Source organism: Drosophila sulfurigaster, chromosome 2L (assembly GCF_023558435.1).
Source record: "Drosophila sulfurigaster albostrigata strain 15112-1811.04 chromosome 2L, ASM2355843v2, whole genome shotgun sequence".
NCBI lineage: Eukaryota > Metazoa > Arthropoda > Insecta > Diptera > Drosophilidae > Drosophila > Drosophila sulfurigaster.
The window spans coordinates 18,160,448-18,179,586 of record NC_084881.1 but is presented as its reverse complement, the minus strand read 5'-3'; the positions used below and the strand labels follow the sequence as shown (position 1 = coordinate 18,179,586).

The 19,139-nt window shown below is 39.6% G+C and overlaps 5 protein-coding genes across 6 annotated transcripts; 2 read left to right on the top strand and 3 right to left on the bottom strand.

Moving 5' to 3' along the window:
• Nucleotides 1-678: 678 nt before the first annotated feature.
• On the top strand, nucleotides 679-1,449 carry LOC133835390 (proteasome maturation protein). Its single transcript, XM_062265422.1, has 3 exons — nucleotides 679-839; nucleotides 901-1,166; nucleotides 1,229-1,449. Exons 1-3 carry the CDS (start codon nucleotides 837-839, stop codon nucleotides 1,362-1,364), a joined length of 405 nt encoding a protein of 134 aa, XP_062121406.1. The 5' UTR covers nucleotides 679-836; the 3' UTR covers nucleotides 1,365-1,449.
• Nucleotides 1,230-10,509, bottom strand: LOC133835387 (protein PALS2). 2 transcript variants are annotated; one of them, XM_062265418.1, is made up of 10 exons: nucleotides 10,004-10,506; nucleotides 9,541-9,638; nucleotides 4,467-4,619; nucleotides 3,896-4,393; nucleotides 3,428-3,526; nucleotides 3,206-3,367; nucleotides 2,935-3,145; nucleotides 2,540-2,871; nucleotides 2,388-2,462; nucleotides 1,230-2,215 (listed from the first exon to the last, which is right to left on the bottom strand). In XM_062265418.1, the coding sequence occupies exons 1-10, from the start codon at nucleotides 10,098-10,100 to the stop codon at nucleotides 2,039-2,041; spliced, it is 1,902 nt and encodes a 633-aa protein (XP_062121402.1). In that variant the 5' UTR covers nucleotides 10,101-10,506; the 3' UTR covers nucleotides 1,230-2,038. The 2 variants fall into 2 exon arrangements, with proteins under 2 accessions (XP_062121402.1, XP_062121403.1); XM_062265419.1 differs by lacking the exon at nucleotides 2,388-2,462 and having other exon boundaries at nucleotides 10,004-10,509.
• A 243-nt stretch (nucleotides 10,510-10,752) lies between these two features.
• Nucleotides 10,753-12,150, top strand: LOC133835389 (small glutamine-rich tetratricopeptide repeat-containing protein beta). The gene has a single exon (XM_062265421.1). It carries the CDS (start codon nucleotides 10,912-10,914, stop codon nucleotides 11,965-11,967), a length of 1,056 nt encoding a protein of 351 aa, XP_062121405.1. The 5' UTR covers nucleotides 10,753-10,911; the 3' UTR covers nucleotides 11,968-12,150.
• A 1,050-nt stretch (nucleotides 12,151-13,200) lies between these two features.
• On the bottom strand, nucleotides 13,201-15,580 carry LOC133835388 (apoptosis inhibitor 5 homolog). The gene is made up of 7 exons (XM_062265420.1): nucleotides 15,394-15,580; nucleotides 15,078-15,239; nucleotides 14,482-15,006; nucleotides 14,224-14,424; nucleotides 13,961-14,163; nucleotides 13,712-13,898; nucleotides 13,201-13,647 (listed from the first exon to the last, which is right to left on the bottom strand). Exons 1-7 carry the CDS (start codon nucleotides 15,460-15,462, stop codon nucleotides 13,384-13,386), a joined length of 1,611 nt encoding a protein of 536 aa, XP_062121404.1. The 5' UTR covers nucleotides 15,463-15,580; the 3' UTR covers nucleotides 13,201-13,383.
• A 751-nt stretch (nucleotides 15,581-16,331) lies between these two features.
• Nucleotides 16,332-19,026, bottom strand: LOC133836311 (conserved oligomeric Golgi complex subunit 5). Its single transcript, XM_062266708.1, has 4 exons — nucleotides 18,915-19,026; nucleotides 18,189-18,817; nucleotides 17,039-18,121; nucleotides 16,332-16,973 (listed from the first exon to the last, which is right to left on the bottom strand). The coding sequence occupies exons 2-4, from the start codon at nucleotides 18,783-18,785 to the stop codon at nucleotides 16,485-16,487; spliced, it is 2,169 nt and encodes a 722-aa protein (XP_062122692.1). The 5' UTR covers nucleotides 18,786-18,817; nucleotides 18,915-19,026; the 3' UTR covers nucleotides 16,332-16,484.
• Between the last annotated feature and the right edge of the window lie 113 nt (nucleotides 19,027-19,139).

Below are 19,139 nucleotides of genomic sequence, written 5' to 3'. Positions count from 1 at the left end.
CAATGGGCTATCCGGTTTTCAATTTTCAGTTTTCTGTTTGCTCTTTTCAAGTTCAGAAATCAGAGATACGTAGACAATTTGTGGCTTTTATGCGGGAGTTTGATTAACACAATTTTGCTGCTGCTGCTTCGCGGTGTGATTTTTTTTGTGTTTATGGAAATTAAGCAACAAGTTTTATTAGTAACCATGCACTAATTAAATTCTGTCTGTTTCTATCAGTTGTCACTCAATGTGACTCTATAGAAATTAAAAACAAGCAAACTTAAAACTGAATTTCGGTGCTCTGTGGAGCAGCGGATCATAAAAGCCGCTAAAAGGTGTGGGCGATTTCACAAAAAATCAAAAACAAAAGCAAGCTAACAACAACTTGTGTGTTGTTGTGCGCCTGATTTGTTTATTGAATTGATTAGAGTGCGTCTTGAGCACGAGATTCCCAAATGTGTGCATAGGTAAAATTACTCATAGCACACTATACACGTAAATTTTTATGATTATTTTCGCTTTTCAAATTCAAGCTGTCACAAATATATACATATGTAAATTACGAATTTAGATTATATTGTGCTATAAATTGTTAAGTTAAAATTATTCAAATTTAAAAATCTTACCGAACAAAAGCTAGCTGCTATTGCACTCGATTAAAAACGTATTTTGATATCGCTTCGAGTAGTTGCCACTTAGTTCAAATCATCGATACATTAATAGTGCTATCGATATTTTACCAACGTTACTAAACACTAATGTGCAGCCAACTTCAAGTCACACCTAATTTTGTGTTGTCATTGTAAACTGTTTTACATCGAAACACCCGAAATCTACTAAAAACAGCTTGTAAAATGGTAAGAAATTAGTTAAATAGTATGTTAAAACGTTATTAAAGGCACCGATATTGTTTTACAGAACCAACAATCACTTAAAGTTCGCCCAACAGACGTGCCCGTCCTCAATGCGTCCGGCAAAGCCGTTCTGCCTACACAGCCAAATTGTGTCAGTCAATTAGCGCATATCCACCGCTTGCGCGACTCGGAATTGAACTACAAGGATCACCGATACAATATTGATATGCAAATGCTGCGCAATCATGAGGGACTAGGTGCCCCACTACGTATGGGCATGGATCGTTTTGCTGCCCGTCAAGTCGGCCGTCTCCCTTTTCTGCACTCTAGGTAAGTTGTTGCTATTAAATTGTAATTAAAGGGATTGCAAAAATATAAATTATGTATTGCAGCAATATGATGGACGATGTGTTAACTGGTCGCTGTGATGAAATTGCCTTTGAGGACTTCCTAAACATTCCCGAACACAATGAGCAGATGCGTCAACCTCATGCTGTCGTCGAGAAGTCCATGGGCATTTATCTCTAGTTGAATAATTATCACTTTCACAAGCATCAACTTTATATTAAACAAATATGGAAAAATAAACGGATAACTCCTTTAAGGTGTGGAATTCCCCTGCTTTTTATTTTGAGCCAAATGCGCATTTATTTGTCATCAACATTTTGCTATTTTATCGCACAAACTTATTACATTTCACTGAAAACAAAACGTAGTACATTATGCACTAAAACTAAAGAAATATATTGGCAGAGCTTGATTTGTAATAATAAGAATTGGTTGTACTCAAGAGATTCATTAAATTAAATGAATATAGTATATATGATATGCATACAAAAAGTTATAATCAAAATTGAAGAAGTAGCTAGAGCGCATTCATTGCAATGAGACAAAAGTCTCAAGAAATGCACAAAAATGTTTAAACTCGCGAGAGTATAAATAAAATAAAGGCGTACAAGTTAAAACAGCATGCGAATGGACGAATTCGTTTCAATACATAGTAACATTATTAAACTTATTACTTAAGGAAACCAATTAAAAGAAGCGGAGGGCCTGATAACATTGTACATTATACACAATATTGCATATTTAAATACATATACATTAGTGTTATGTATGGATTAATTCGTTTCGTTTTGTGATGATTACAATAGATACTAATTAGAATAAGAAGAATTCGATTTGCAAATAGAATTGCGTTCCTAATATATCCAGTTGACGGGCACCCATTGCTCTTCATGGCTCATCTGGTCCAAGGTCTCAACCACTTGACGGAACGTTTCATCGAAATCCTCGTTGACAATGACCATGTCGAAATACTTTTCATACTTTCGCTGCACAAAGGTGCTCTCCTCCACTGTGGAGATGAGATCGTCATCCTGTTGATAATAATAAGCAGAATTGATCGATGTGTTAAGCAATATTTGTGTGTTCAAGCAGAGATCTAGCAGAGCTATAAAGGTGGCCTAAATGCGTGCAGGTTGTAGGTTGGGTATGCCATGATGCAGCATTAGAACGCTTCAACATTGCAAACATTGCCTATAAATTTACCTCATAGAGCGATGCTAACGACTCAAGCGTACGTGCGCGTCTGGAGCTGAAGCGTATGGAACTTTGACGATCAAACTGGAAAAGGAGCAACATAGGTTAACAACAGGATCTAAGCTAGCAACTAAAATGGGAAAACTAAAACTAAAACATACAGATAGATTTCTATTTGAGCCGGTGGCACGACGATCCGCATAGATCGTCTTCAGTTGCTCCATGCCAGGCGCCGCAATGAAGATGACAAATGGCATCAATTCCTGGCTGTTGTGCAGCACTTTCAACGAGTTGGGCGCACAGTCCAGAATGCACATGCGTCCACTATTAATGACATCTTTGATTGACTGCAACGAGGTGCCGTAGAGGTTGCCATTGTGTTCCCCATATTCGAGAAACTCATTCTGCTTGATGGACTCATCCATTTCCTCACGATCCATGAACCAATAGCTTACGCCATTCTCCTCCAAGGCGCGCTTAGGCCTGCTGGTGTCTGCAAACAATTCAAATAGAGAGATGTAAATAGTTTCCAAAAGAGATTTTCTGGTTAACCTACGTGGAATGACGGCTCCAAACTTGTCCACATCGCTGTTGATCAGGCGATTCTTGAGCGTACGTCTGCCCACGCCAGAGACACCAATGAGAACAAGAGTTTTCCTGCGGAATGGTGGCATGCGTGTCACCTCCTCGTACAGCAACAGCTCTGCCTTGTCGAACTCGCAGTTTGCCACAGAGCGGTACATCGTCTTTCGCTTGCGCTTCGATATCTGCGGATATATTCAATTTTAACAGATTTGTGATAATTATTAATTGTAGCATTTAAATACCCGAGTGCCACAGATGCCAATCTTGTGCACATAATCGGCTTCGGGCGCCACAAAAGCTTTGCGTCGCTCCTCCAGCTCCTGCGATGGCACCAGTCCAATTTTATCCGACTCGGCAGTAATGTTCTTTGCCTGCCACCAGTTGGGATCCTTAACATTAATGATCTGCAAAAAGATAAAACTATTAGACACCTTGTTTTCCAAATACTTGATGTTGAAACTCACCTGCAGAATGTCGCCCGATTTGAACGGCAATCCAATGTCCCTGCAGGGCAACAGCGAATCCTCCGATGGACTGTATGTGAACAAAGCGCGCATATAGCACTATGGTAGAAACAATTAAAAGCATTAGACGTATAAATAAGTTAAGAAGAATGTAGGGTAGTATAGCTAAGCTTTAAATTTACTTACTCAATTGCAGGCGTTATTTTTTTTTGGGTGGGAATTTTCTTGGACTAAATGAATCAATATAATTCGAAATTTGAAAGCTCAATTGATGAAATTACTATTTAAAATATATGTATGTAAAGGTTGTATATAAAGTAAAAAGTTGAACAAGCTAGGCAAAAATAATTATTTTCGTTCTAGTTGTCGAAAATCCATGCAAAAAAGTAGCAAACTTTTCAAAATGTTCTTTTTCTAATAGCAAAAAGGTAACAATTAAGCGCAACTATAAAGCAACATACAACTTACCGTTAGTTTCTTGCCCGATTCAAGATTTGTGATGCCATTCTGTTTTACCTGACCCCCACTGACCGTATAACGACCACTTTTGATCTCTTCATCGACATTCGGTCCGATCTTAAGCGTTAGATTCTCCTTCGCCCGCGACACCTCCACTTGCAAATCATCAGCTGATCGGACGGGCGTTCCATTGACCTCGAGTATAACATCGCCAACATGGAGCATGCCCTGTTTATCGATAACACCGCCGGCGAGGATGCGTGCTACTACTAGCTGTTTATATTCGTCCACCTCGACGGTCAGACCCAACGGTTGCTTTGGGTCCCGACGCAGGCCGACCATTTTAATCGTTTCCACTGGCATTTTGCTATTTAAAACGTCTTCCGTATAGAGATATCCGCCCAATTGGCGTTGAGAAGTTGCTTCGAGCTTTGTGATAGATCCGCCAACAGCTTTCAAACGTTGCTCATACAAATATCCTATCTCATCGTGAGCACGCAACAGAGCCTAAGGGAGATACAAGAAGACACTGATACTGAGAGAGAGCTCATCAAATTTGGAGAGAGCTTTCTTTACTTACACGAAAGTGTGGCTGGGCCAAGAGCTTGGCAAGCTCGCGGGATTCCAAACGTCGCGAGGGCGAGAATTTGCGTATGATATCGTCACAGATCGGCTTGTTGTTTAAATGGGCGGGCAGAAAGGCGGGCACGGGCTGCGGCTCTGTTGGATTTAGCTGTGAACGAGAGTAAGTGAATAAGAATGAGATGAGAATGCGAATACGAATGAGACATGTACGCATAATTAAATTAAATCGTTCACTCTAAGTCTGACATGATGGGGCGTTAGCTCTTTGCTCTTTTAGCTCTCATCATAAGTTTGTCATGCCCTAGGTCAAGTCATCTTTGCTTCTGCTTAATTGACATCTACGTCTGTTAATTGAAAGCTTGCGCTTTTTATCGTTCACATTTTTTTTTTGGCAGCCTCATTTAACCCTTTGAACTTTGAGCTATTTTGTGTTGGGTCACATATTTGGGTCGTGTGCGTTGCTGACAACAACAAAATTTAGGTCGATCGAAGGGAAAAGAAAAAGAGTGAATTTAATTTGTTTTCGCTGCAATTGCAATTAATTCTGGTCTTCCGGCGCACTTTTCCAGCTGAATTTATTTACCCTTTGTCAGCATTGTGGCACTCTCATTGCCTGTCTGTCTTCTGCCTGTCTCTGAGTGTGTATTTATTATTGTGACTCTGCTACAATTTCCGCCCACATGCAATATTTATTGTGTACGTGAAGACTTTTTCTTTTTCTTTGCTGCCAACACAAATTGCATTAGTCGAAAAGAGAAAGAGAAAGAACACTTGACGAATCAACGAAACAGTTTAGTTCGCCTTCTCTTTTGTTGGCTTGATCCTAATTTAGAGCTTTTGTCAATCGGCGATTCTATTGTTTATTTGTTTACACATCACATAGTATCGAATTTCCGTTTTTGAATTCTCTTCTTCCGTGTGTGCAATGAAGCCCCACGCAGACAGAATTCCCGCTGTTAACCCTTACACACACACACACACACACACGCTCAAATGCACAGGAATGACAACTGTTATTGACACTGAGCTTAGCTCTGTTAGTTGTTGTTGCTCATTGCAAAGGGCTTTCACCTTACAGTTTTGTTGTCATCGTAAAAACACGCACATTTATAACAATTTGTTGAAAAAATTTCAACAGGTTAAAAACGCTAATTAGGTAAATTGCAGTTACTCACTTAATAAATAACAATGAACAGTTGTTGTGTGTTTCTTAACTGCGAAGGTTAAACGTGTTTTTTAGGAAAACTGACGAATCTTTAAGATATATTTATGTTTAACCTAAAAATGTGCGATATTGTATTACGAGTTATTTCAAGTTGTTTACCAACAATAAAGTGTTAATTAAATTGATTTTATTTGAAGAAAGCACTTTTCGTTTTTTACTTTTTTTGTTACTAAATTGTTTTTTTCACTTTTTTTGGAGCCACTCCCAAACGAGCGAGCGCAGCATTAAAGCCAAGAAGAGCGCGAGCGTGACTGAAGACCAAAAGGTGTGAGTGTGTGTGTGTGAGAGAGTGAGCTTCTGGCTTGACTGTATAGTTGTGTGTGTGAGCACTTGGTTTTTTGAAATGCCAAAACACAGTTAAGACGTTACACAATATAAAACGAGACTCGAGACGTGTGGCGACTACGTCATCAACTGCCAGTTAGCCAGGTTAATACTGGGGGTTTGTTGTTGAATGAGTAACCAAGGCAGCAGCAACAACAACACCACACACACACAACTAGAAAAAAAAACACTTGTGCTATATTCGCTCTATTTATCTTTGGCACACATACGAGGCACTCATCGATTTCAAATTTCCTTTTAACCATTAAGCACTTTATAATATTCAAATAGCGTCTTTTTAAATTTATAAACTGATCGAAGAGAGCGAACGAAGCGCGAGAGTGAATGAGCGGGGCGCTAACTGTTGAATATTTATGCCGAGCCGCTGCCCCGTTTAAGCCATGCTCAAGCAAGCAAAGCGCGCACACACACGCAAACACTAACTCATGTATGCACACACACACACACACATAGTCAGCAAGAGTCACGACAACAACACAAAGCAATAGCAGACAGAACCTCACCTTAGCACAGCTCGCAAGTAACTGACTCTGGGCATGAAACCCAGTTTACCATACAGTTGGGTGTGAGTGATACAAGCACAGAGAGAGAGAGAGAGGCAGAGCATGTTAGACTGCTAGGGCTATAGCTCAGCACCAGTGTTGCCAACTCTTAGTGGTCGTTTATAGCAGTGAAAGCATAAAAAAATAGCCAAAAATAGCAAGATTTCTTTAAAAATAGTAAATTAAAATAGCCGTTAGTTTTCAATGACAAAATCTTATATTTTTGTACATTCAGTGTTGATTTTTTAATGATTCTTCTTCGATAAGCTAATTGTTTAAAGCTTGCCCAATTTCCACCTCCTCGGAACCAATATATTAGAAAAATGCGGAAAGCTCACTAAGTATTTTTGTAAAGCTTATATCTGTCGATTCATCAATCAATAAGCTAAATTTTGTTTTGCAATGTCGTTTTGCAGACATTCCTGGAAATGTGGCGACAGCACATTTTTTATGACTGTCAAAGTGCATGACATTCGATGAATTTTTAACTGGCTTTCTTTAAAGATTTGCGCGCACAAATTATTAAGGTGGTCAACCGGACTAATTAAACAGTGTTGAGCCACAAACAAGCAGAGAGCATATTCCTTTGAGGATGTCTCTGTAGAGGTTTGAGAAACTCTATTGTTTGGTTACCTCGCCGTACTTCAAGGTTTGCCTCGTGTTTTTTTTTAGTTTCAACGGGCGATTTCAAGTCCCACAACTTTGCATTTAATGTGCATTTGCAATATTTGCAAAATGCTTTTAATTTGTTAGTTAAATCTTTTGCAATACAGTCCTTAAGTTGGGGATCCTCCAACCAAGCATCGCGAACTTTTTTGTTTATACATTTTAAGAAACTTCCGCACAAACACAATAATCAGTGAATTTGAATGTAGAGATGGTAGCATTGCGAGCGCGAAACGATGTTGAGAAAATACCAAGAACCCAAAAGCTACAAAGGGGTAAATAATATTTTAGTATTTAAAATACACAATTCGGTCACGCTGGGCGGTAAACGTGGTGTGTACATATCGATAGCCACAAACAACGTCTCTATTGCCAATATACGACTTCCGAATATTAAATTTGAAGGTCCACTTTTTTTTTAGTCAACTTTAAATAAATACATATAATCAAATATTACAAATAATTTAAAATAGCTAAAAAATAGCAAATTTTTTTTGTGAAATAGCCAACATAACAGGCTCTAGCAAAATTGAGTGGTTTCTAGTTTTAGGTCATGCAAAATAGCCAAATCTGGCTAGAAAATAGCCAAGTTGGCAACACTGCTCAGCACAGCGCAGCACACTGTATGAGTGAGTGAGCTTGCAGGTTAGTCGCGCTCTTAGTTGTATGAGTGTGTGCGTGTGCTAGTGCTTGTCTTATTGGGAATAACGTTACAACTGTACGCCGCTGTAATCGGCGCTGTTAGTTAACAGCGACTCAACGGGCTTGTTGAAGCCGCGCTCTCAGAGCTTTTGTGCTGCACATTTAGTAGGCCAACCACTTTGCACACAGCTTATAGCTTGTGTGCATTTTGTTATTGCTGCCAGGTATCGTTAAAGTAAACTTTTCATAATTAACACATGTATGCGCATTTACTTAGGAAAACATTTCCCAAAACCGGTTTGCAAAGCTTTGTAGCCACTCTTTTTTTTTTTTTGTGGTATGCCCATAGGGCGTTGTTGTTGATGTCGTCGTTTGTTGCTGCTTTTTATTGACTTGTGGCATTTTGTGCAGTGACTTTACTTTATATTTTCAACTTGATTTTTTGCTTTTATGAAAAATCTCGTGACTTGTAAGTTTAATTACTTTCACTGCCTTTCTCAATAGCAGGTCACTGTAATAACACTCAAACACACACACACATACATTTAAAACCACATTCTTAGCTAGAAAAATTGTTTATTCTAATTATCTGCGACACGCGACGTCGCTGTTGATTAAATCTAGTTTGTTTGGCTTTCGCGTGTTTTTGGTTTACCACAAATAGCAAAACCAAAACAAAAACCAGCAAATATTATTTCTACTGATTATGCAGATTTAGATGCCATATTCATTAGCGTTATTTTGCAATGAGGAGAAAATCAATAGGCTGTCATAAATTAAATTGCATAAGCGCATGTACAACAAGAGGTCAAGTTGAATGTGCCAAAGAATAGTGTTAATTGCGCTGCCATAATTGTGCCATAATTGCCATAAAAGTATTGTCCCCATAACGGACAGCGTAATAAAACCGTTTCGCACTTCATAAGATAAACGACAAAAGTAAAGTAATCATCACTGCTCGCGACGTTCCCAAGCTTTAAGTCAGCGTACTTATTTCTTTTTTTTGTTCTAGCATCGTTGTCTGTGCTCTTTACTTGTATGTTAAGTGAAAGCTCTGTAAATGGGCAGCCATGACCCTTCTTTACTGCTATGGTAAGCAAATGATATCGCAAGTAATCAGGCGTGAAGTAGCCGAAGCACATGATGTAATAAAGAAAAAAAGCGTAAGCACACACAAAACTTTTGCTCCAAATAATACGTAGTGCGTACAGTGGTTCATCGCTAATATGATTACAGACTAGATGTGAAAGTATATCATCAAAATTTAAGCGTATGAATATAACATAATGTGCAGTTTAATTAGGCAACACCTTTAATTTAGAGGTATACAATGAAAAAGAAAAATTATAAAAATAGTACTCGTGACTATATTATTATGCTTTAAAATTCTCATTAAGATATTACTTTCTTACATAGTCTGTATCAAATGAGCTGTGAGCCACTGTACCGTGTTCATACTCAGCATGCATTGACATCGACAACGTAAACAATCGTTTCGCTTGTGCATGCGTGTGTTCAATAATGGGGGAAAAATCATTTTCTTTTCATTGGCAGATGGTTCGACTTGATTTGGGTCATGTTCCAAATGCAAAAAAAAGAACCACAGTAACAATCAAGAAATGATGTGTGTGGAGATTTAATCTACATACCATAAGCTCCTTGTGCGGCGTTGATGGATTACTGAGCAAGAGACCCTTGAGAAAGATTTCATCTGTATCCGATAGATCAGCGGAATTGCGATAGGCAGCTGCAATAAAATAGACAATAAAAATAAGAATAAGCTTTTTAACATATTGCTGCAGCAACTATTTGATAGTTGATTGTTTGCATATTTACAAGTAAAGAAGAATTTAGCTAAAGATATAAATGCAAACAAAACAAATCATTACACTATTTGACCATGAAATAACACAATGAAAATGCGTTTTCATGCCTGTTGTTATATTGAAAACAATTAATTGATCTGCTTTAAGAATGTAATTTTGTACAATTTTGACGATTTGTTATGAATGTTAGAATAACAATTGAATAACAAACAGGAAATCTTGCAGTTTTTCAATATGTTTAGATTTGTGATAAGCTAAATCAAGATTATGTTATTGGAACACTTACCATTATCGGCGTCGTCCTCGCCTATTTTATTAGTGCTGGCCAACAGCTCCACCTGATCCTGCCGCGCCCGACGAGAACGTGCGCTCCAACGCACCATGTTTGTGGCGCTACTCAGCGTTTTAGATGTTTGTGGTTGCGACGGTGATAGACAGAAAACTGTCTTGGCAGTGAGTCAATCCAATAAACTGACCACAAGACGTAAAGGATTGTACGTAAGGCACACTGACGTCACGTAAGGAAACAAACACACAAACACGCACTCTTTCTTACACATACACACTCACACACGCAGTCGCTTAAGTAGTAGTTGTAGCTTCTTGGACTTTTGCTAATTTTGGCAATGCCGCAGCATATGTTTAAAAGTAATTTGAATAATCTCTTGCTTTGTTATGATATACACACTGAACAATCATTATTCCGCCACGACAACAACGCGAACAACAACAAAAACAAGTACAACAAGTTGGAAGACGCGCACAACCAAAAACATACAGCAGGCCAACAACACGCCAAGAGGGCCAGAGAGCGTTTAACTGAAAAGTCTTTTGTTGCATGCTGTGTCAAAAAGCTCTTTGCCAAGAGAGCTTGCTCATTCATTCAAAACAACATAAAAAAACGAGTTTTTCACGCGCGCGCTACGCACACAAATGCTGCTTGCTACGAAAATTTACGTATTCTTGTGTGTTATCGAAACACAGCAACCCTAGAAGTTGTACACACAACAGAGTTGATTTTAGCTGGATTTATCGGTCGCATGCTCATACAAAATTTTCATACATAAAGCGTGTGCGTGTGTTTGTGAATGATTGTGTGTAAGGAAAGCCTTCAATGAGCCACATAAGTGAATTTCCACAAAACATTTAACTAGTAAAATCTATATAAATTAAAGCAAACTATACTCACACAAAATGCCGGATGCAGTGCAGCAAAGTTTTGTGCGCTCCTTCATTGATTACTTGAAGAAGCAGGTGGACGTGATGTCGCCGGATCAAAGTGAAAGCATTGAAGTCGCCATTCAATGCTTGCAGGCTGCCTTCGATGTGGGTGATGAGGAGCCCCAAGAGCAGCAGGCGACTGCAACCACACAAAGTACAACATCATCGGCGGCTTCGGCTCCTGGTGGTGATGCAGTAGCGGCTTCTTCATCGGCGCCCAGCACCAGCGGCGTCAACACCAAGAACATCGATATGTTTGAGCTCTTCCAATCGCTGTACATTGAACGCAATCCCGAATCCTTGGCGCTGGCTGAGTCCATCAAGAACGAGGGCAATCGTTTGATGAAGGACTGCAAATACAATGAGGCGCTGTTGCAATATAATCGCGCCATCACCTTTGATCCCAAGAATCCAATCTTCTATTGCAACCGGGCTGCGGCACATATTCGACTGGGCGACAACGAACGCGCCGTCACAGATTGCAAGTCTGCGCTGCTGTACAATACCAACTACAGTAAGGCGTACTGTCGCCTGGGCGTGGCATACTCCAATCTGGGCAAATTCAATGAGGCGGAACAGGCGTATGCTAAGGCGATTGAATTGGAGCCGGACAATGCTGACTATCGCAACAATCTGGAGGTCGTGCGCAATGCACGCAATCAGCCGCCACAGTTGTCTCATCTGACAGATGGCCTGAATGCCATGTTGACGAATCCAGCTATACGGAATTTATTCAGCAGCGCTGAGATTGATCTGGAGCAACTGCAATCGATGACACAGAATCCGATGGTCATGAACACGATTGGCCAATTGTTCAGCAACATGGGTGGACCCCAGGGCGGTGCACCTGGTGCTGGCGCACCTGGTGGTGCTCCTGGACAAGCGCCACCAATGCCTAACGATATGTTGCAGTTGTTCCAGAGTTTCGCCACACAGCTGGTGGGCGCCCAGCAGCAGCAAGGCGGCAATCCTGGAGCAGGTGGACAGCAGCCAGGTGGCGGCAACCAGCAGCCGCCTCCAAGCATCTAGATGCATCAGCGATGTGTCCGTGTGGTGTTAGTCCAATATAACAACACATCTACACTATCATGTTGTACTATGGAGCAGCAAATGAATTGCTTAAATGTTACAAGCTTATAAACTAAACATAATACACATACATATATATTTTTATTAATGCTAAATAAATAAATACAACACACGACGATACAACCGAAGTTTGATTGAGAGACCATCTAAAATCCTATTTTAAGATTTTTTTTGCGATAATGATTCATTTCTAATAATATACGAAAATTTGTATTTGCATTTTGTTTACATGAATAATCTTTATGTAACTTTTTTTACATATGAGCAATAATTACTTATACTTTCATTGAAGAAAATATGAACTTTGATATCATTCATTTTTATGAATCCAAAGAGCAGGTGTTCATTTTTTTCCAAGTCACTTCTAAAACTTTTTTTTATTCAAATTGAAATCATCATTTTTATTCCCTGCAAATAAATTAAAAATTTTTTTTTTTTGAGGTTTCTAACGAAACCATTTTTTAGTTTTTCCGTTTATTGAAATTCAAAATTTTGCATATTGTTTTGTATGTCTGTTGTAGGATGTTTTCGCTATGTAGTACAATTGTTAGGTATATATTTAAAAGGATTTGTGATAAAATCTTTTTTTTTTCATTCACGTACATGGTTGTAAATCTTGTGCATATCATTTCATTATTGTTTTTCTTTATTTCGTATGTATAGAGGGACCTTCCTTACTTTACTCTCAATTTGATATTGTGGTTATTATGTGGAGGATATATATATTATATATTGCAAATTGGTTATTTCGTTAACGTTTACAAACTATTTTTGTATTATTATTATTGTATAAATAGAATAGAAAAATTGTTGCTTGATATATTAAAACAAAGTCTACGTCCATATGATGATGACAATATTATGAATGGTTGATAGAAATGGTGAAATTGGACGTGGCTTTTGCTTGAAGATATCAGAGACGTTAAATATTTGCAAACATGTTTCACATACGAAGCAATTGTTTGTGTAATAACAAAACAGGAAGAGATAAAAGAAGAGAATTGTTAATAGAAGAGGTGCAGCATACAATTCGATGATGCTGAGATATTTTGATGCACACCAACTCTGAAATATATCAAAGGTAGACAGTTACATGGAAAGCTCACATGATACTCACTCTGGAACCCGTGTTGATGACATTTGTGAAGCAGTCTCTACAAAGTTGCGCCCGTATGTGATTTTGGAAGTTGTTTATTAAACAAGTGAGTTGGAACGTCGTTACGAATATTTTCATAATCTCTGTAAGGTTCTCAAATATCTTTTTCTTTTCTCGGTTTTTTTTGTGGTGTTTGTAGTTGTTTAACGACTAGGATTTGCAATGAAAATATGCAAAAATTCTGTTTACTTAGTGGCATCTTAATATCTGTAGCGTCGATTCCTAAATCCTCCAGCTCCACCGCCGCCTCCTCCACGGTTGCGCCCGCGATGGTTGTTGTTGTGATTGTTGTTGCCATAGTTGGGATTCACTTTGCCCGAGTACTTGCCGGATGGTGGTGAATAAAATTTCTGTTCATTAGATGGTCGCGATTTCTTTTCCTGCTGCTCCGAAGTATCCTCCTTGCCATTGGCGGCAGCCTTGTCGCCAAATGTGATTGGCACATGACGTTTGCCCAGCTTACTCTGCAGACGACCACAACATTGACAAATTAAAGAACAAACATTAAATAATATTCAATTTTCTTACGCTTTTGGGCACAATCCAGGAGAGCACAATGTCGTGTTTGAAAATGGGCGGTGAATGAAATAGATCGCGTATCAATATGTTGATATTTGATGTTGTCTTCAGCGCTGTTTGCTTCAATTGATTCTCCTCGGTTTTCAGCTCCTCGCCCGTTTTTCCCTTAAGTGACTCCTCCAATTTTTTAATGTAACTAAAAGTAAAGTATATTAAATTAGAATATATTATTTTGGAAAACAAAATAGGGTCACTTACCCCTGTGTGCCGCGAGCTAGATATTGTAGTCTAGCTCGAAAGTCTTTTAGTTTCTCGGCGTCTTCAACGAATGTCAAATTGCTCGGATGCTTCTTGCCCAATGTGTGCAATGTGTAGAGTAAACACTCGGCATGCGAGAACTGAAACGAAGGCGGCGTATCAGCCACATCCTCATCAGTTAGCTTTGGCAACGGCATGTACTCCTGTAAAATTAATAAATCAATTTAGCATAATTATAAATTAATCATGAATTCAATGCATACCAAAAGCACATTGTAGACAGCATTGATGCGTTCGCTGGCATTCTCCAGTTTGTCCGTGTTGGTGATCATCTCAGCGAATACTTTCAGCAGTCGCAGCTGTATTTGATCTTGTGACACTGTTGTTGCAAGCAAATTCCATGTGTCAATGGGCAATAGTTTATCGCAAACATAGCTCACAAATTGTGTCGATTTAATGGTTTTCTAAAAATACCAAAAGATTATTTTTATGATCTTACAATCGAAAGTTGAGTTGCTTACCGAAAAATAAGGTGCAGCTGCTGTGGCACATTGTATGAAACGCTCTACAACTTCATCATCCACTGCAATCGGATCTGTATTTAGCTCTGCCTGCTCTGTGGCCAGTTTAACTAGCTCTGCATGTCCGGTTATTGTGGTACCCAGTTTTGTTGCGCCCAAAATAGTCATGCAAAGATGAAATTCATCGGCTGTCACGTCCTGCAATGCCTTTTTCACCTCCTCAACGATATAATCCTCGATTTCCTTCGTAATAATGTTGGGACCCATAGTCAGCAGCTTGGTGGCAATGAATTTTAAACAACGCTCTCGAGTTGGCTCATCTCCCGTTGTGATTTGCTGGAATAAACCGGTGATGGCATTCTTGGTGTCCAGCTTAATGATGGAGAGGAGCGAGTTATTCACTTGCTGCAACTCGGTTGCATCGTCCAAGATCAGCAGCTGGGCCAACGTGTCGCCCACGCGAATTGTGGCATCCGCATTACCCTGACACAACTTGGGCAAGTCTTTGATTGCTTGTCGACGTATCTGTATTACAATTGCAAAGTTAATTTTAAATGTGATGTGATTTGATGATGTGTTAGTTTTAATAGACGAACCTGTGTATCGTCGTCTTCGCATAGATCAAACTGTGCTTCGATGGCGGTGTCGCAGAGATCGGGGAAATGTTTGAAAAAATTGCCAATGAATTGAGATGCCAAGCGCTTCTCTTTCGATGTGCCTTTTACGGCCTGCAATATCTCTTTGTATTCCGCCACATGCTGCAATAATAAAATGCCAAAATGTTATACAGATGTCTATGTTTGCGTATGTGTATTTGCACACTTTTTTATTAAACAAGCGCCGGCGCGCGTGTATTTGTGTATGTATGAGTTTGTGTGTGTGGGTTGACGCGTTTTTTCTTTTAGCACTAACCTCAGTTATTTTATCGCCCGCCTCTGATAATACTTCGTAGCATTTATAAAGTCCTTCAATATTGTCCATTATTACTGCTATTTTTTATTTATAATTACTTTGCAAAAGTCACTTTACACACAGCACAAGAAAAACGTTTTCACGACTTTTTTTCTTAAACAAAATGGTGTGTCTAGTCAGCGATGGTACTTTGAGTAAATGTGCCGACAGCTAGCATACAACCCTGGTTATCGATAACAGCACTATCTATGCGATACATCAACTATTGCGCCAACTATCGATTTAATTATAACTATTGAATCACACGCACATACCGCTGATATATTTCAACTATTGTTCTTACTAGTGCTGCAAAAACATCGGCACACTATCGATACTATCGATGTTTTTATTTTTTAAAGAAAACATCGATGTTTTTTTGCGCTATCGATGTTTTGTTTGAATGGATTACCATCACAAAATTTACTAAAAGCGCGCGAAGCAGGTTTGGGATTTTCAGCAAAGCTGGAATTATAATTTCAAATAAAAGGGCATCCCTTAAGCCCTCAAATGTGGATAAAATAGTGTTTCTTAGCAAAAATCAATGGATAAACGAATAATTATTATAACTATTAACATTTATTATAAGTCCAACGATCTCAACAGATCTCAAAGCAGAGCTTTTGGACTTGAAGGCTGTTATTATTATTTTGTTTATTTGTTATTTTTGATTTGCTTACTATTCGTTGAATTAAATTTATTATTTGTTTTGGTTTAGAAAAAAAAACTCGCTTTTATTTAAGATTTTAAACTTGTATATCAAATAATTACAAAAAAATTGTTCTAAACATCGATACTATCGATGTTTTTTTTTTAAAACATCGGAAACCTCGATGGTGCCAAACCTCGATGTTTTTGCAGCACTAGTTCTTACCTATCGCATCTATTCAAACGTACAATTATCGCTGTTAGTATGTATTTAAAATATATTGCCGTTACAAATGGAATTTTTAAATTTAAATTATGAAATTGCCTTTAAGGCTTGCTCAAAGTAATCCACCATCATGGGATACACTTCATCATACTGCTGAATATTCTTGCGTCGCGCATTATCACGGTATCTTTGTAATGCCCCCCGATATCAGCTCCAATTTCTCACGCTCTGCCGTGTGCCCGTCGAGCCATTCTATTAAACGTTCATTGGACCAATTTGCTGTGGTGTGCGGTGATTGCAGCTCTGCTCCGGCATGGCCAAAGAGCAGCAACAGCACTATATAGCTAGGCACCAAGGAATCTGATCCAATTGTTTGCTTGACCAACTCTTGTGGCGTTTGCACTATCAACAGCGACATGGCGCGCAACAAACGCGACGGCTTGCCGAGCTCAGCCAAGTTGGGACAGAGAGGCTTCAATGCCTGTTCCATATTCTGGCAATCTTGTTTCAAACGCTGCCTGCCCGCTGCACTCAACGGTCGCAAGATGCACAGATTGTGTATAAAGAGTTCGATGCAACGCTTTGCGAGCTCCTGTCCACATTTGCTGGTCAATTCCTTGTCGTCGAATAGTTCAATATGATGCGACCAGGAGCGAGAGATAAACTCCTATAAGTCAGATAAACTTGTGGTAATAAATAGTATATCAAAAAGAACAATCGTTGCTATCAAACCTGCAGTTCTTTCATGTACATCGATGGGCCCGTTGTGGATAGGCGATCTGTATTCAATCCCGGCTCCCGATGCATGCTTAAAATGATGATGCTGATGGTGGTGATAATCGATTCCATTATCTGCTGCAGTATGGTGCCAATTAGTAGGTCAGCCAGCTCCAAGGAACGGGCAATTGTGTCACTTGCTCCACCTGTTGTCTTCTCGAACTGCAGCTGCAAATCACGCAACATGCGACGCACTGAATCCTTGTAGTAGTAAAGTACATTTGCCAGCTGTGTGTTCTGCTGCTGCTGCAAATTGGGCATATCGACAACTTGCTTGGAGTCCGCGCCCAGCTTAATTTGTGCCTCCAACTTGGTGCACAATTCCTTGCCACAAGCAATGAAAACATTTGCAATTGTGATGCTCAGGCGACTATCGATTAGTGCAGCACTCAGCTCAGTGGTTGCGACTCTGATGAAGTTGTCCACGGTCTCGTTACCAGGCAGTTCAACGCCAGCCAAGCACGCCTTCAGGTTGGCTGCACATTTACTGACATAGCCCACTTCTAAGGGCGCAAAGAGTTCATTGTCAAACTGGAATTCATTGTGCAGTCGCTGCTCCAAACCCCGTGCCGAGGTCAACAGCTTGGATAGACCTTCCTGCAGCGTTTGATTCACATGCTGCGAGCACTCGTCGAATGATTTGCGCAATAATTGCTGCACACGTTGCCAGAAGCGTTGTGGAATGCATTGATCCGATGACTCGGAAGTGTAGCCAAATTGATTGATCTGCTCCAGAGATGTTTTTAGCAGCTTGATTTGGGTGCAACTTTCATAGAGTTCGTCGTATAGCAGCCAATGTAACGATTTCCAGAATTTGGCTCGAAAGTTCTGCGTCGTGGTCAATTGAGGCGCCTTGCCGGGTCCGCGAGCACTGTTGTTCCTGGCAGAGTTGGTTGGCGACCGCATTGCATCAGCTTTGTTGAGCACTGAGATGTCTGTGCCGGCAAAGCATTCTTTGAGAGATTGTTCCATGTCCGCTATAAATGTGGCCAGCAGATTTTCCAGCGATTTTTCCAACGTGTTGAAGTTCATGAAAATCTAAAAAAATTTTTGGGGAAGCAATTAGTAAAGAAGCATCTTAAGTTTTTGTTATTAAGTTCCTTACTTTCAGTGCATTGACCACTTGCGTTTGATTGCGCTCTTGGAGCCCCGTGACCAACTGCATCTGCGTCAGATTGCGTATCTTTTGTCCGGAACTTATGACATATGCGCGCTCCTCCTGTATGAACTCAATGTCCTTCAGTTCCTTGTCCTCGATCAACTGACCTAACTCAAAGTGCAACTCTGCTTGCCGCAAAACGTCTTTGGTACTCTTCAACTTTGCCGTCAACGTCAGCAACGTGCCTGCTGAGCGTAATAGATGCGACACCTCATGCAGCCGGCCCAGAACTTGGGTCTGGTTCTCCACCAGCTGATATTGAGTGTCCACTTGACTCTTCAGACGATGTCCCGTTGCACGCACTCGTTGCACATCATCGGTTAACGTATTGAGAGCAGCATCGAAACGTCCAGCGTGCGTTGCTTGCTGCAGCAGAGCTCCATGCTTGTCGCGCACCTGCTGATGTAATTCCTCAGTGGTGTTTTGCAGACGCTTTGACAACTCCTGGATCTGGGCGCCAATCGTCAAATGAGACATCGACGATGTGTAGTCGTCATCATCTGTTTTTTGGATCAACTGGCGACGTGTTGTCCTTGCTGGCATTGAGGCTACTCGTTGTCATTGTCTTTGATACCCTATTAAGTTTAAGAATTTTATTATATTATTAGTTTCAAATTAATTTGTTTTAATTAATTTAAATACGAAGCGAATAAACAAAACAAAAACACGTACATTGCAACGCAGCTGTAGCTCAACTTGGTACTTTTTTACGTATTTTGGGCATATTTAATGTATTTTAAAATGTTTGTTTTGTTTTGATGAAGCTCAAAATTGAATTTTAATATTTGTGGTATTATTGAGAATATTAATTTATTATTTTATATGCCGACAGTTATGCAACTTAACAGCATTCCTTAATTAATTCGTTTTAATTTAAATTTATCAACTGCGCTGCAG

Bases quoted from the DNA above. Each gene is read 5' to 3' on its own strand.
- LOC133835388 (XM_062265420.1), bottom strand. From the start codon at position 15,462: ATGGACAATATTGAAGGACTTTATAAATGCTACGAAGTATTATCAGAG. The intron at 14,164-14,223 runs GTATGCATTGAA...TTAATTTTACAG, and splicing joins CTGTCTACAATGTGCTTTTG to GAGTACATGCCGTTGCCAAA. The intron at 13,648-13,711 runs GTAAGAAAATTG...GGTCGTCTGCAG, and splicing joins CCTGGATTGTGCCCAAAAGC to AGTAAGCTGGGCAAACGTCA.
- LOC133835389 (XM_062265421.1), top strand. From the start codon at position 10,912: ATGCCGGATGCAGTGCAGCAAAGTTTTGTGCGCTCCTTCATTGATTAC.
- LOC133835387 (XM_062265418.1), bottom strand. From the start codon at position 10,100: ATGGTGCGTTGGAGCGCACGTTCTCGTCGGGCGCGGCAGGATCAGGTG. The intron at 3,146-3,205 runs GTATTTAAATGC...ATATATCCGCAG, and splicing joins TTGGCATCTGTGGCACTCGG to ATATCGAAGCGCAAGCGAAA. The intron at 2,872-2,934 runs GTAGGTTAACCA...AATTGTTTGCAG, and splicing joins GTTTGGAGCCGTCATTCCAC to ACACCAGCAGGCCTAAGCGC.
- LOC133835390 (XM_062265422.1), top strand. The intron at 1,167-1,228 runs GTAAGTTGTTGC...TATGTATTGCAG, and splicing joins CTCCCTTTTCTGCACTCTAG to CAATATGATGGACGATGTGT.
- LOC133836311 (XM_062266708.1), bottom strand. From the start codon at position 18,785: ATGCCAGCAAGGACAACACGTCGCCAGTTGATCCAAAAAACAGATGAT. The intron at 18,122-18,188 runs GTAAGGAACTTA...AAATTTTTTTAG, and splicing joins AAGTGGTCAATGCACTGAAA to ATTTTCATGAACTTCAACAC. The intron at 16,974-17,038 runs GTTTGATAGCAA...TCTGACTTATAG, and splicing joins TGTACATGAAAGAACTGCAG to GAGTTTATCTCTCGCTCCTG.